General features: G+C 42.7%; 1 protein-coding gene across 1 annotated transcript in view; it reads right to left on the reverse strand.

Annotated features, from left to right (window-relative positions):
• The window catches only part of ATP8B3 (ATPase phospholipid transporting 8B3), a 33901-nt gene extending 20706 nt beyond the window's left edge, over nucleotides 1–13195 (reverse strand). Inside the window, exons 1-10 of the mRNA XM_063161315.1 lie at nucleotides 13124–13195; nucleotides 12549–12640; nucleotides 11074–11187; nucleotides 9152–9250; nucleotides 8696–8757; nucleotides 7661–7733; nucleotides 7501–7571; nucleotides 6087–6169; nucleotides 1779–1937; nucleotides 7–95 (exon numbers count right to left, since the gene is read on the reverse strand). Coding sequence (XP_063017385.1) covers nucleotides 7–95; nucleotides 1779–1937; nucleotides 6087–6169; nucleotides 7501–7571; nucleotides 7661–7733; nucleotides 8696–8757; nucleotides 9152–9250; nucleotides 11074–11187; nucleotides 12549–12640; nucleotides 13124–13178 — 897 coding nt within the window. The 5' untranslated portion in view covers nucleotides 13179–13195. The remainder of the gene's footprint in view (nucleotides 1–6; nucleotides 96–1778; nucleotides 1938–6086; nucleotides 6170–7500; nucleotides 7572–7660; nucleotides 7734–8695; nucleotides 8758–9151; nucleotides 9251–11073; nucleotides 11188–12548; nucleotides 12641–13123) is intronic.
• Nucleotides 13196–15363: the final 2168 nt, after the last annotated feature.

Here is a 15363-nt window from a genome sequence, read left to right on the forward strand (position 1 = left end):
ACCCACCACGATCACCAGCCGGTCCATCAGCTGGTCCAGCTTGGTTTTCTTCCTCTTGATCTTCCCAGAGTTCCTCATGATTTTGGAATCAAATCCTGGGCAGGGAACATTTCCAAAGTAAAAATGCAAGTCCCAGAAGGTCAGAGAGGCTGCTTCCCTCCATGGTGACACCTGCCCTCTCCTGAGGAGACCCTCCCTCCATCAGTGCCCATGGAGCCGTGGCTGCAGGCTCCACAATGTGATGCCCACAGCAGCTCTGAGCCCTCCCTCTCCCCACAGCTCCCCACGGCCTGAGCTGGGTGGGCTGGATCTGGGATGGGTGGAAGTGCCCAAGGCCAGGCTGGACAGGGCTTGGAGCTGTCACAGACATCTTTTAAGGAAAATCCTTTCCTTAGGATTTTTCCTCCTGAGAAGCTGAGAGGCCTCAGGAACAAAATGTAAACATTGATTATCTGCTGCTGTGGAATGCAACAGGTGCATATGTGATTGGCTCATGTTTGATGTTTGTAATTAATGGCCAATCACAGCACAGCTGGCTCAGGCTCTCTGTCCGAGCCTTTGTTTTTCATTCTTTTTTTTTTCTATTCTTAGCTAGCCTTCTGATTAAATTCTTTCTTCTATTCTTTTAGTATAGTTTTAATATAATATATATCATAAAATAATAAATCAAGCCTTCTGAAACATGGAGTCAGATCCTCATCTCTTCCCTCATCCTCAGGTCCCTGTGAAAGCCGTCACATGGAGCAGCCTGGGACAGTGGGAGGTGTCCCTGCCATGGCAGGGCTGGCACTGGATGGGCTTTGAGATCCTTCCAACCTGAACCATCTGGGGTTCTGTGACCATTTTCATTGCTTGGCAGCTTCTCTGGAGCAGTGGATGGTGTCCCTGCCATGTCAGGGCTGGCACTGGATGAGCTTTAAGATCCCTCCCAACCCAAACCAGTGTGGGATTCTCTGAAGATGTCAAACCCAAGACATTTTGGACCAAATACTGCTGCAGCTGGGGGATAACTTGAGATGAGGAGAGGTTTGGTCCCACCAGGACATCCCGCAGCATCTCCTCCACCTTGTGCCAGCTGGGAACAGCCCTGCAGCGCTGGAATTGTTGCAGTGTGTTGTAATTTCCTGTTTTAGACTTCCTAGTCCCTTCCCAGGTGTGGCAATACCTTTCTTCCCCTTCCCCCTTACCCCCTTGCTGAGTTCGTTCCTTCAGTCAGTCTTAACATTCCAGCAAGGCCATTGTGTGGTTGGTCAGGTTCAAAGGATGCCCTTCAGGCCTGGGGTCATTGGCCTGTCTGTGTGTCCCCTGTCCCCTGAGACCCTGCCCCTCTCACCTGGTTGGTGCTCACCTTCCCCTCCCCCTGTCCCTGGGCTTCAATTGAGCCAGAACCATGTGCTAAGGATTCTGTTGGAGCTGTTACCAAGATTCAGACGTCTGTGACCATGGAATAAAACTCTGGATATAAACCCTCCGACAGAATCCGTCTCCTTTTCCTCTTCACCTTAGCCTGAAGCCTTTCCACCTGAGGTAAACTGAGTTTCTACAAGCCTGGGTTTGTTTCAATGCCCAGCTGCGACACCTCAGCCAGCCAAAAGTGTCTCTGAGGTGAAACACCACAGCTGCCACCTTTGGCCCAGCAGCAAGGGTCAGACGAGGTAATATTGGTAATATTGAGATCTTATTCCAATAGGAACGGCTCGGACACCTCAAACCCGCCGTGCTGCCGGGTCATTCCTGCCCTTCCCGGCTGGGCAGGGACGCTCGCCAGGGGCACTCACCGGCGTAGAGCACCAGGCCGTGGCACAGGGCCGTGTTGCGGACGCGGCAGCCCCGCAGCAGGATCCGGTCCCCGTCCAGGGCGTGCGTGCGGCCCCGCCAGCGCAGGGTGCCCGTGAAGGTGTGAAGGCGGCTGTTGGGCTCCTCGCACCTCACCCGCCCTGCACAGGCAAGGTCAGCGGGCACAGAGAGCCTTCCTCCCCTCCCAGCCCCATCATCCCCCCCCAAACAGCGATGCTCGGGTGGGAGAAATTGATTTATAATGGCAAAAATATAGGTTATTAGTATTATAGGTGTATGTGTATATATATATATATTGTTGTGGTGTGCTGTAATGTCCCACTTTGGCCTTCCAGGTCATTTCCCCAGGTGCGCCTATACCTCTCTCCCTTCCCCCTTGCCCCCATGCTGAGTGAGTCCTGTCAATCAGGCTTAACATTCCAGCAAGGCGTCGTGTGGTTGGTCAAGTTCAAAGGATGCCCCTATGCCCAGAGGTCATTGGCCTGTCTGGGTGTCATCTTCCCCTGAGACCCTGCCCCTCTCACCTGGTTGGTGCTCACCTGTACCTCCCCTCCCCCTGTCCCTGAGCTTAAAAGGGTGATCAGACCATGCAGCTGCGTTCTGTTGGAGCAGTTGCTCACATTGAGACCTCTGTAACCATGGAATAAACCCCTGGATATAAACCCTCCAGCAGAATCCATCTCTTTTTCTCTTCACCATCACCTGAAGCTTTCCTCCTGAGGTAAACAGGGTTCCTAACAAGCCTGGACTTGTTCAGTGCCCAGCTGCAGCCACCAGCAAGCCAAGGTATCTCTGGGGTGATAGACCGCAGTTGCTGCCTTTGGCCCAGCAGCGAGGGTCAGACTGGCCCAGGCACAATCTAACTGGTAATATTGGGAATATTGGGAATATATATATATATATATATATATATATATATATATACCTATAATACATATATATGTATATATGTACATATATATATGTATTATATATATATGTACATATATGTATGTATTATATATATATGTACATATATATAATATATATATAATATATATGTACATATATATATGTACATATATATATATTTATATATATATATATATATAATATATATAGGTTATTATATAGGTTATTAGCGCACACTAGTGCGCTTGGGAAAGTGTATATATGTGTGTATATATATCGTATAAAAGTATTAGAAGTGTTGTGTGGCAAAAGCTGACTGGCTGAAAAAGCTATAAAGGGTTATAAAGTGATAAAGTTAAAAATACATAGTTTAGAAAATGAAAAATTATAAAAATGAAAATGTAAAAAATTTGTTAATGTAAAAATTCTTAATAAATTTAATATTTTAATTTAATTATTTTAATTTAATTATTTTAAATTATTTTAATAGTTAAAAAAATTTAATAAAATTAATAATGTAAAAAACTTGTTAATGTAAAAATTCTTAATAAATTTAATACATTAATTTAATTAATTTAATTTAATTATTTTAAATAATTTAAATAGTTTTTAAAAATTTAATAAAATTAATAATGTAAAAAACTTGTTAATGTAAAAATTCTTATTAAATTAATTAATTTTAAAACTTTAATTTAATTATTTAAAATAACTAATAATTTAATAAATTTTAAATAAAATTAGTAATGTAAAAAAATTGTTAATGTAAAAATTCTTAATACATTTAATAAATTTAATACCTTAATTTAATTAATTTAATTTAATTATTTTAAATAATTTTAATAGTTAAAAAAATTTTAATACAATTAATAATGTAAAAAACTTGTTAATGTAAAAATTCTTATTACATTGATTAATTTTAATACTTTAATTTAATTATTTAAAATAACTAATAATTTAATAAATTTTAAATAAAATTAATAATGTAAAAAATTTGTTAATGTAAAAATTCTTAAAAGTTTAATAAATTTAATACTTTAATTTAATTATATTAATTTAATTATTTTAAATAATTTTAATAGTTTAAAAAAATTTAATAAAATTAATAACGTAAAAAACTTGTTAATGTAAAAATTCCTAATAAATTTAATACTTTAATTTAATTAATTTAATTTAATTATTTAAAATAATTTTAATAGTTAAAAAATTTAATAAAATTAATAATGTAAAAACTTGTTAATGCACAAATTATTATTACATTGATTAATTTTAATACTTTAATTTAATTATTTAAAATAACTAATAATTTAATAAATTTTAAATGAAATTAATAATGTAAAAAATTTGTTAATGTAAAAATTCTTATAAATTTAATAAATTTAATACTTTAATTAATTTAATTAATTATTTAAAATAATTTTAATAATTTAATAAATTTTAAATGAAATTAATAATGTAAAATATTTGTTAATGTAAAAATTGTTAATAAATTTAATACATTTAATACTTTATTTTTTAAAATTAATTATTTAAAGTTTTTTAATAAAATTAATAATGTAAAAAACTTGTTAATGTAAAATTTCTTATTAAATTTATTAATTTTAATACTTTATTTTAATTATTTAAAATAACTAATAATTTAATAAATTTAAAATAAAATTAATAATGTAAAAAATTTCTTAATGTAAAAATTGTTAATAAATTTAATACATTTAATACTTTATTTTTTAAAATTAATTATTTAAAGTTTTTTAATAAAATTAATAATGTAAAAAATTTGTTAATGTAAAAATTCTTAATAAATTTAATAAATTTAATACTTTAATTAATTTAATTAATTATTTAAAATAATTTTGATAATTTAATAAATTTTAAATGAAATTAATAATGTAAAAATTTTGTTAATGTAAAAAGTGTTAATAAATTTAATACATTTAATACTTTATTTTTTAAAATTAATTATTTAAAGTTTTTTAATAAAATTAATAATGTAAAAAACTTGTTAATGTAAAATTTCTTATTAAATTTATTAATTTTAATACTTTATTTTAATTATTTAAAATAACTAATAATTTAATAAATTTAAAATAAAATTAATAATGTAAAAAATTTCTTAATGTAAAAATTCTTAATAAACTTAATACATTTAATACTTTAATTTAATTAATTTAATTAATTATTTAAAATAATTTTAATAATTTAATAAATTTTAAATGAAATTAATAATGTCAAAAGATTGTTAATGTAAAATTTCTTAATGAATTTAATAAATTTAATACTTTATTTTTAAAAATTAATTATTTAAAAATTATTAATAAAATTAATAATGTAAAAATGAATTTTATATAATTAAAATATAAAAGTTTATTGGTTTTTATAAAATATTATAAAATGAAAAATTATAAAAATGAAAATGTAAAAAAATTTGAAAACGAACAATGTAAAAATTATTAATAAATTTAATGCTTTTAAAATAAATTAATAATTTAAATTATTGAATTAATTAAATTAATTTAATTATTTAAAATAATTCTAATAATTTAGTTATAATAAAATTAATAATGAAAAATGTAAACATGTAAAAATAAAAATTATAAAATAGAATTTGTAAAGATTTATGATTTTTTATAAAGTATTATAAAATGAAACATTGTAAAAATGTATTACTTTTTTCTAAATTTTTAAAGGATTGTAGCCAAAAAATAGTTTGGCTTCTGGTGGAATGGTGTAGAGTTTTACCTCTCTTATGTCTCACCCTTCATCGAGACTGAAAATGGAATAAAATCTTTTCAAACACTTCTCCAGTTACCCCATCTCTGTAAAAAGCTGAGAATAACCCAACCCTGAGGGCCTGCTGGGGAGATCCAGGGTTTGTCAGGGCATCTCCGGGTGGGCTTTGGAGGGCTCAGATTAAGGCTCAGGGAGGTGCTGGGAGGTTGGGCAGTGCAGGAGCCTCACTGGAGAAGGTACAAACACAACCCCCTTCACCCCCAAGGCCTTGGAGAGGGGAGTTCTGCTCCCTGAGGAGGAGCAGCAGGGGCTGGGCTCAGGTTTGGGCACCCCGAGCTTGGTTCCAGTGGGAAAACCAAGATCCAGGGCAGGGGGAAGCTGCCCAACCCTGCTGGATCCATCACAGAGGTGATGGGAAGTGCCTCCCACGAGGCCTTTGGTGCCTCTTGCTGGGCTGATGGGAGCAGAGAATTCCCAAGGCTGCGTCCATCCCACCCCATCCCACCCCATCCCACCCCATCCCACCCCATCCCACCCCATCCCACCCCATCCCACCCCATCCCATCCCATCCCATCCCATCCCATCCCATCCCATCCCATCCCATCCCATCCCATCCCATCCCATCCCATCCCAGTGGGATTGGCCATGTCCTCCCCCAGGCAGCACTCACCGTCAAAGGCAGCCATGCTCTCCTCGCTCTGCAGCTCCTGGTGGGTCACCAGAAGGGCCTGTCTGAACTTCAGGTTGGTTTCCCTGTGAGCAGGAGCCAGGGAAAGGAAAATAAAACAACCCTGTGGGGTGACAGAGCTGTTCATCCTCCTGTCAGGCTCACGGGACAGAGACAGCCATTAATTATCAGCTAATTACACAAGTGGTGGCAGTGAAATGCCAGAGAGGGACCTGTTGTGCCACATGTGCAGGAAGAGCCCTGGCCCAGGGACTCTGCCCTTAAATCATCCTCCACATGGAGGATGGGCTGGGAGGCAGCTGGGACATGGAGAAAACAGTCTTAGGTGCTCTGTAGAACCCTCAGCAGAGACTTTGGACTCCCAGTTTCCAAATTTGTGGCTTAAATCTGCATTTCTGGGGTCTCTGCAGGTTTGGGTTTTGGAGGATCTCCCACATCCTGTGATTTCCACTGAGCCCTCCCAGTGCTGGGGGCTCCCCAAGACCAGGGTCTCTGGCCCTGTCCCCCTGATACCTTGGGGTTGAAGTTTTTCTGCTCTGTTTTGGTGAGCAGCTTTTAGCTTTATATTAAGGATAAATATAGGATATATAGGAAATACATATATATGTGTTGTGTATATATATATATATATATATATATATATATATATATATATACACCTCCTATAGCCTATATATATCCTATATATGTATCTTATATCCTATATATATCCTATATATATATATCCTATAAATATATATATCTTTTATATATATATCCTATATATACCTCCTTTATCCATCCTATATATAATCCTATCTCCTATATCCACCCTATATATATATATAGGATATATATAGGCATATAAAAATCTCCTTTACATAGGGTATATATATATATACATATATATAGGATTTATAGTAGGATCTTTTCACAGGCTGGTGAAGACGAAACAATCCTATTCCAGCTGCAGACTCAAGGACAATCCCCTCAAACTTCAGGCCCAAAGCACAAACAACGTGAAAAGAGGAGGGCAGGCAAGCAAGCAAGGAGGATGAAACTTCATCATTTGAAGCTGTTAATTGGACAATTAACAATACAGTTGTTGTTAACTGGACAATGAACAATTGGACAATAGTTAATTCCTATATGCAAATGGACTAAAACGTATAAAAATGTGAGATCTCGTGGCCAAGCCCTTTTTGCTCCCATCTTGGAGCCATCTGTGCAGAGCCACAACTGTGCCACTACCAGGGTGTGGCCTTGGAAGGCGTTGCAATAAATATCCACTTTGTTCCTCTGAACTCCATCCAGCCTCTGTTCCAGCTCCTCAAGGCATCACCCCCATGGCCAAAAGGGTTCCTGTCCCTGTCCTGTCCCTGTCCCTGTCCCTGTCCCCTCCCTGTGCTCTCCTCACCCATCAATGTCCGCGGTCTCCACATAGCACAGGCTGCTGGGCTCGGAGCTGCACAGCAGGAGCAGATCAGCCTTGAGGAGCAGAAAAGGGGGAGAGAGCAGCAGGATGAGCCCCTGGTCCCCGCTGTCCCCAGGGCACAGCCAGCTCTGGTCCCCCTCACCGGGACGACGCTGTCCTTGCGCAGCCGCACGATGTCCCCGACGCAGATGTCGCGCCACTGCCGCCAGCAGAACCTGTGGGGACACCCAGGGGACAACTCTGTGTCCCTGCAGAGCAGTGGGACTGAGGGCTGGGGGTGTTCCAGCCAATGCCTGTCCTGAATTCCTGCTGGATTTGGGTCTCCAGGCTCTTGTGCCACCTCCAGAGGGATGAGAGGGGAGGAAGGCTCTGAGGGTGGCACTGGAGCCATGTGTCACATCCATTTCCCTGTCCCCACACGTGACAGGGGCTCTCAGCACCCTGAACACATCTTTCACTGGAGCAGTGCTGGGCAGGGACACATCTCCATGGGTTGGATGTATTGGCCTGGAGGAATTCTGTGGCCAAGGGAAGCCTCCGCCAGCACATCTCAGCAAATTGGAGCATATTCAAACCTGCTGCCCATGCCTGGAACATTGCCACTCCTGCCCACAGAACCTGTGGGGACACCCAGGGGACAACTCTGTGTCCCTGCAGAGCAGTGGGACTGAGGGCTGGGGGTGTTCCAGCCAATGCCTGTCCTGAATTCCTGCAGGATTTGGGTCTCCAGGTTCTTGTGCTACCTCCAGAAGGCTGAGAGGGGAGGAAGGCTCTCTGAGGGTGGCACTGGAGCCATGTGTCACATCCATGTCCCTGTCCCCACAGGTGACAGGGGCTCTCAGCACCCTGAACACATCTTTCACTGGAGCAGTGCTGGGCAGGGACACAGTTCCATGGGTTGGATGTGATGGCCTGGAGGAATTCTGTGGCCAAGGAAAGCCTCCCCCAGCACATCTCAGCAAACTGGGGCATTTCTAAACCTGCTGCCCATGCCTGGAACATCACCAACACCACAGGAGGACCTGTGGCACGTTTAGGTAGGTGATGGGAGCTTGCAGAGCCCAGGACAGTCCCACCAAACCCTCCTCAGCTGCTCAAGGGTTCTAACCTCTCACTCAATGGGAGCACAGATGTTCTGGATGTGGCAAACACAGGCACAGCCCCCAGAGCCCCTCACCTGCTCCCAGCCAGGATCTCACAGGGCCTGCTGTTGATGCTCCTGTCACTGCGGTGACGGCCCTGCACAGGACAGACAGACAGACCAAGGGGTGGCAATGGGCAATGCCAGGCTGTGGTGTCCCACAAAAACACCCCCCTGATGCCACCACCTCCCTCCTCACCCCAGAGCTGCATTCTGAGCCATGGGAAGGTTTGTTCTGATGTATAAAGAGGCTGAATCCCCCCCCCCCAGGTGATTCTGGGCACTCCAGCCCATGGTCAAGGTATTAAAGGTGACAGGAATGAGAGTCTGGACCCCAAGGGAAGCAGCCAGGGTGTGACATCTTACCCAAGGGAAAATAAAACCATGTGTGGATGTGGTGGAGTAGGAGATCCCTCAGGGCAGCAGCCCCTGAGCCCCTCAGCCCTGCTGTTCCCCTCCCTGCCCCTGTCCCCAGGGCCACCCCACACTCACAATGTCATCGATGAGGTCTCGCAGCCCCCGGATGATGAGGAGGCAGCTCAGGGGGAACAGCAGGGTGTACCAGGGCAGCGTGGAGATCTCAGGGAAAGTCTGGAGAATGAGGATTTTACAGCACTGGCACAGCTCCTGTCCCACCCTGGGGCTCTTGAGGTGACTGAGTGACTCTCTGGCTGGCAGGATTCATCTCAGGATCCCCAAATCAACATCTCTGCTACAGACACCTCTTGTGCTGGGCTTTCACCTCCTTTTGAGGTGTGAAATGCTCCTGGGTCTCTGACTTTGGAGGGATGAATTTCTGGTTTGGTGTGGTCAATCTGAGCTTCAGCACCATGGGAACCAAACTCATTTTAGAGAATCAAGGAAAGATTTGGGCTGGGAAGGACCTTAAATCCCATCTCATCCCACCCCTACCATGGCAGGGACACCTCCCACTGTCCCAGGCTGCTCCCAGCCCTGTCCAGCCTGGTCTTGGGCACTGCCAGGGATCCAGGGGCAGCCCCAGCTGCTCTGGGAAATCCATTCCAGGGATGGATTCCACAATTCCTGATTCCCAATCTCCCACCCAGCCCTGCCCTCTGGCAGTGGGAGCCATTCCCTGTGTCCTGTCCCTGCAGGCCTTGTCCCCAGTCCCTCTGCAGCTCTCCTGGAGCCCCTTCAGGCCCCAAAAGGGGCTCTGAGGTGTCCCTGGAGCCTTCTCCTGTCCAGGTGAGCAGGCCCAGCTGTGCCAGGCTGGCTCCAGAGCAGAGGGGCTCCAGGGTTAGAAGCTAAACCAAGACACGAAGGGGAAAGGAGGAAAAGAAAGAGAAGAAAACTGAAAGAAGAAATCAAAACTTTGGAGGAGAAAAATAAAACCAGAAGAGGGGCTCCCAGCTGGAGGCCTGGAGCATCTCCGTGGCCTCCTCTGGCCTGGCTCTAGCAGCTCCACGTCCTCCTTAAGTAAGGAGACTTCAATTTAAATTAATCACACTGAACACTGGTTAAACCCCTCAGAAAGTTCCTGAAAGATGCTGAACACCACAGAAAAGCTCCTGGGGAACCTTTCAGCCCGGATTCCCTGCCCTGAGCTGCAGAGAGCCCTGTGTGGGCAGAGCCCTGGCATACACCCCTTGTGTTGTGATTTCAGGGTTTACTCCAGAATCTCAGGTCCCTCCCCTGAAGATTCCCTCCCAGGTGTGTCAATCCTCCCTCCTTTCCCCTCCCTGACCCCTCCCAGCACTGTCTGTCCATCCTCGAATTCCAGAAGAACATCAAGGGTTTGGGAGATTCAAACTATTATTCTACTTAAACCTTCTTGACTTGTAATTCTTCACATAAAGGTTGGTAATTGTTTTTCCATGGGTCAAAATCAAAGGCATGGTGGTCTTGGGTTCTGTGCCAAGGTCTCTGAGCCCCCTGGGCAGGGTCTCGAGTCCTCCCGGGCAGCCAGAGGAATTTCCTGGGTTCCAACACTGCTCCTCAGGTTTCCCTCTGTGGAGAAGCTTTAAGGTGAAGGTGAAGGAAAGGAGTTGGTTCTGAAGGAGGGTTTGGATCCAGAGCTTTATTCTGGCACTCAGGCCTCTGAATGCAGCAGCAGCTCCAACAGAACTCCCTGAGCCCGTGGGTGCTGCTCCTTTAACCCCGGGGAGAGGGGCAGGGAAGGGGCAGGGAGCCACCAAGCAGGGACAGGAGGGGAGGGACAAAGGGACAAAGGACACCTGGATGGCCCCAATGCCCCCCAGGGGTAGAGGGCATCCTTTGGATCTGCCAATCCCTTCTGGAATGCCAGGACTGACAGTGCTGGGAGGGGGAAGGAGAGGGGACTGACACACCTGGGAGGGAATTATCAGGGAGGGACCCGAGGTTCTGGAGTAAACCCTGAAATCACAACAAAACAATTGTTCATATTCCAGTACCCCCGGGGTGCCTGTGCCCACCTGGAGGAGGATGACGAAGACGAAGTAGACGTTGGCCATGCGGTGGAACTGCTCGTAGAGGTTCAGGGGCAGGAAGGTGAGCAGGTTGTACTTGGCTGTCCTGATGGCGTTGCTCTGGGGACAGGGGGCACGGAAATCAGGGACCTGCTCTGCAAATGCCAGAGCATTCTGGTGTTCTTGGGATTTCCCACAGAACAAAAGATGCCTTCAAAAATTATCAAAGCCATAAGGGAAAATGTTGATTTCTAAAATAATAATAATAATAATAATAATTATCATCATCATCATCACCACTATTATCATCACCACCATCATTGTTATCATTATTATCATTATTACTATAATCAATAAGTTATATTTAAAAATATTTATTATTAATAAATCTTATTTAATTTTTACTATTATTATTTTTTTTAATTTTATTATCTTCATTATCTAATTCATTAAATTTGTATTATTTATTATTCAATTTATTATTAATGAATACTCTAGTTATATTTTAAAATTATTTTTATTTTAATATTATTATACATTTTATATTCATAACTTCTATTTTAATATATTAATTTATTTTAACAGTATTTTTATTTTAATTGTATTATATATTTATTAATTAATTTTAAATTATTATTTCATATATTTTTATTTTAATATATTATTTCATTTTTGTATTATTTTTATTTAATTATTATATATAATATATATTATTTTATATCTTAATTTAAAAATATTTATATTATATTATATTATATTATATTATATTATATTATATTATATTATATTATATTATATTATATTATATTATATTATATTATATATAGATAATTATTATATCATTAAAGTATTATATATATTAATTTTAAAATTACGATTTCATATATTTTTATTATATTATATTATATTAATCATATTATAGATATTTCTTAATATTTTTAAAATTCTTATTTAATATATTTTATTATATTTTAACATTATTTATATTTTTAAAGTATTGTATATATTGATGATTAATTTTTTACTATAATTATTTAATATATTTTTATTTTTAATATATTGTTTTATTTTTATATAATTTTCATTTTAATAGTAATAAATTTATTATTATTATTATTATTATTATTATTATTATTATTATTATTATTATTATTATTATTATTATTATTATATTTTAAAATATTGTTTTGATTTTCTATTATTTTTATATTATTATTTTTATAATATATTCTTTTAATAATTTTTTTCTCCTCACACGGAGCACCACTAATGTTGCACTTTCGGGTCGGGAAGGGAAGGGAAGGGAAGGGAAGGGAAGGGAAGGGAAGGGAAGGGAAGGGAAGGGAAGGGAAGGGAAGGGAAGGGAAGGGAAGGGAAGGGAAGGGAAGGGAAGGGAAGGGAAGGGAAGGGAAGGGAAGGGAAGGGAAGGGAAGGGAAGGGAAGGGAAGGGAAGGGAAGGGCTCAGGACCAGCCTGGCTCACCGAGTATTTCCTCTTGCTCAGGCAGAAGGCAAATTTCTTCCTGACCTGCCTGTGGTAGCTGCGGTCGTTGGCTCTCACCTCCCAGGTGAAAGCTGGAAGAGCAAAGGGACATCCATCCCCCAGTCCCCCTGGGAGCCAGCCCAGGGCACAGGGACCCGTGGTGGCCGTGGCTGGGGTGGCTCCTGGGGACCTTGGGAGCTGCAGGCACAGCTGGGATCAGGGTCAGTGACAGGGGACACAGAGAGCAGAACATTCCAGAGCTGCAGGGGTGCTGCCCACACCTCCCCCGAGGCTCAGGGTCACCCCTTGGGCTCAGGGTTTGGCTCACAGAGGGCTCAGGCCCTGCAGGGTGAGCCCCCAGCCTTTGGAGTTCTGCTCATTCCTCTCCCAGTTCTGTTTGTGCCACCCCAGTGCAGACCCTCCAAGCAGGGATCACCCCAGCCCTGCTCCCAGCCCTGCCCCTGCTCACCCCAGACCTTCAACTTCCCCATTCCCTACCTGTGTCCCACACTCAGCTCCCTCATGAACCATCTGAGAGCAGCAAAATCCCCAAACCACACCCAAGGCACACTGACCTGGCTGCTGCTGCTTCCCACGGGGGCAGCCTGGGGCTGGGTCCTGCTCAGCCATGCTGGCACCAATGCCAGGCCCTGGGGACAAGGACAGCCAGAGACCTTTGGAGCACTGAGCAGGGACAGTGGGATCCTATTGGGATGCTCCCAAAGGCCAGGCCCTGGGGACAAGGACAGCCAGAGACCTTTGGAGCACTGAGCAGGGAGAGCAGGATCCCACTGGGATGTTCCAGCTCCTAAATGCCAGGCCCTGGGGACAAAGACACCCAGAGACCTTTGGAACACTGAGCAGGGAGAGCAGGATCCTATTGGGATGCTCCCCATACCAGGCCCTGGGGACAAGGAGAGCCAGAGACCCTTGGGACACTGAGCAGGGACAGCAGGATCCCACTGGGATGTTCCAGCTCCTAAATGCCAGGCCCTGGGGACAAGGACACCCAGAGACCTTTGGAACACTGAGCAGGGACAATGAGATCCTATTGGGATGCTCCAGCTCCCCGAGGCTCCAGGGCAGGACAGACTGTGGGAGGGACATTGTCCCATCAGCCTTCACCCATCCCAGCTCCCTGTGACAGCTCCAAGGTGTTTTTGCCCCCTGGAGAAGCTGCAGGAAATCACTGAAATCCCTGGGGAGGAACTGGAGCTCTCCCTGGGCTGCCAGCCCAGCCCAGCTCCATCAATGACAAGATTTCCCTCATGCTTGGTGGCCCTGTGACCTTCCTGCAGGGGTGGTGGGGAAGATTAATTAATGTTTGTGAAGAGCTTTGTGATCCTCACATGAAGGGAGGCAGTGAGGGATAAAACATTAATTACATTATTAAATAACCCCACCAGAAGTCACCCCTGCCGTTATTTCTTATCTCACTCTTTGATCACTTTTTTCTTTCTTTTACCCCAAAAGATCAACTTCCCTCTTGCTCCTGTGGGTAGTGCTTTGTCCCAACACCTCAAAGACACCACTGGCTAGGCATCCATCCTCGTTCCAGGTCAAAGGGACCCAAACACCAACAGCACCTCAGCCCCTGCAGCCAGGAGCTTGCCCAGACCCATAAAATCCTTCTTTACCACCCAGGACTTGGTGCTGTCCCTGTCCTTGGATCCTAAATCACACCCTGAGCTCAGCACACACAATGCCAGAAGGTTTGGGTTGGGAGGGACCTTAGAGCCCATCCCATCCCATCCCATCCCATCCCATCCCATCCCATCCCATCCCACCCCTGCCTTGGGACACCTTCCATCACCCTAGGCTGCTCTAAACCCTGCCCAGCCTGGCCTGGGACACTCCCAGGGATCCAGGGGCAGCCCCAAATGTTGTTTTCTTTGTTTTCACAAACAAAAATGAGGAAGGGAGGGTTTCAGGGAGCTGCTGGGGGCGGTGGGACAATCCCAAAAGCTCCCACTCCCATTTGTCCCACAGGTAAGAGGGAGCAAGAAGAACAGATGGATCCCTGGATGGATGGGATCTCTTCCACACAGAAATCCCACAGGAGCCCCCCAGACTGGCTGTGACCATTTAGTTTAGGTAAAACAGGATTTGACACAGAGCAAAGCCAATCCCCCCCTTCCTCCCTGCTGTGCCCACTCGTGTCCCAGCTCTCCCTGCAGACAGACAGACAGGGCTTGATCTGACCCCACAGGGACAAAGGCAGGACAAACAAACCCCTCACAGATCTCCGTGGAACTCCTCAACACAACAATTCCGCAGAAATAATGGCAGCAGGACTCGCCAAAAGGCCACGGTAAAGTGGGGAAAATTTGGGCATAAAGCAAAATATTGCCCAGAGCCTGTGGAAAATGTGACAGCACCGAATCTTTGCCCAAGGTGCAGAAAAGGGAGACACTTTGCAAATCAGTGATATTCCAAATATGGCACAGATGGAAATCTTTTACAGGGAAAAGTGCTTCACAGTGAGGGAAGCCACACTGAAAGAATACAAGTGTTAATGATGATTCAAGAGCCCAAAATGTCTCTGAAAACAGAACATTTGGGGAACTTTATTCATATCCTATCTGCAGGGTCATCAGCTGATTCTCCAATTTTTCAGTTTTGGGGATTGTTAGTAGTGAGCTTATAACCTTTCTTATTTCTGTTTTCTATACCTAACATTGATAAATAGTGACTGCTGTTAATATTACATAAATGTTTTAAAAATATTGTCTCAACCCCTGCAAACACTTGCTGCTAATATATTGACTGATTAACGTGAATTCACTGATTTTTGTGATAAGAATTATTTATAATG

The sequence above is a fragment of the Melospiza melodia genome, chromosome 7, assembly GCF_035770615.1.
Source record: "Melospiza melodia melodia isolate bMelMel2 chromosome 7, bMelMel2.pri, whole genome shotgun sequence".
NCBI lineage: Eukaryota > Metazoa > Chordata > Aves > Passeriformes > Passerellidae > Melospiza > Melospiza melodia.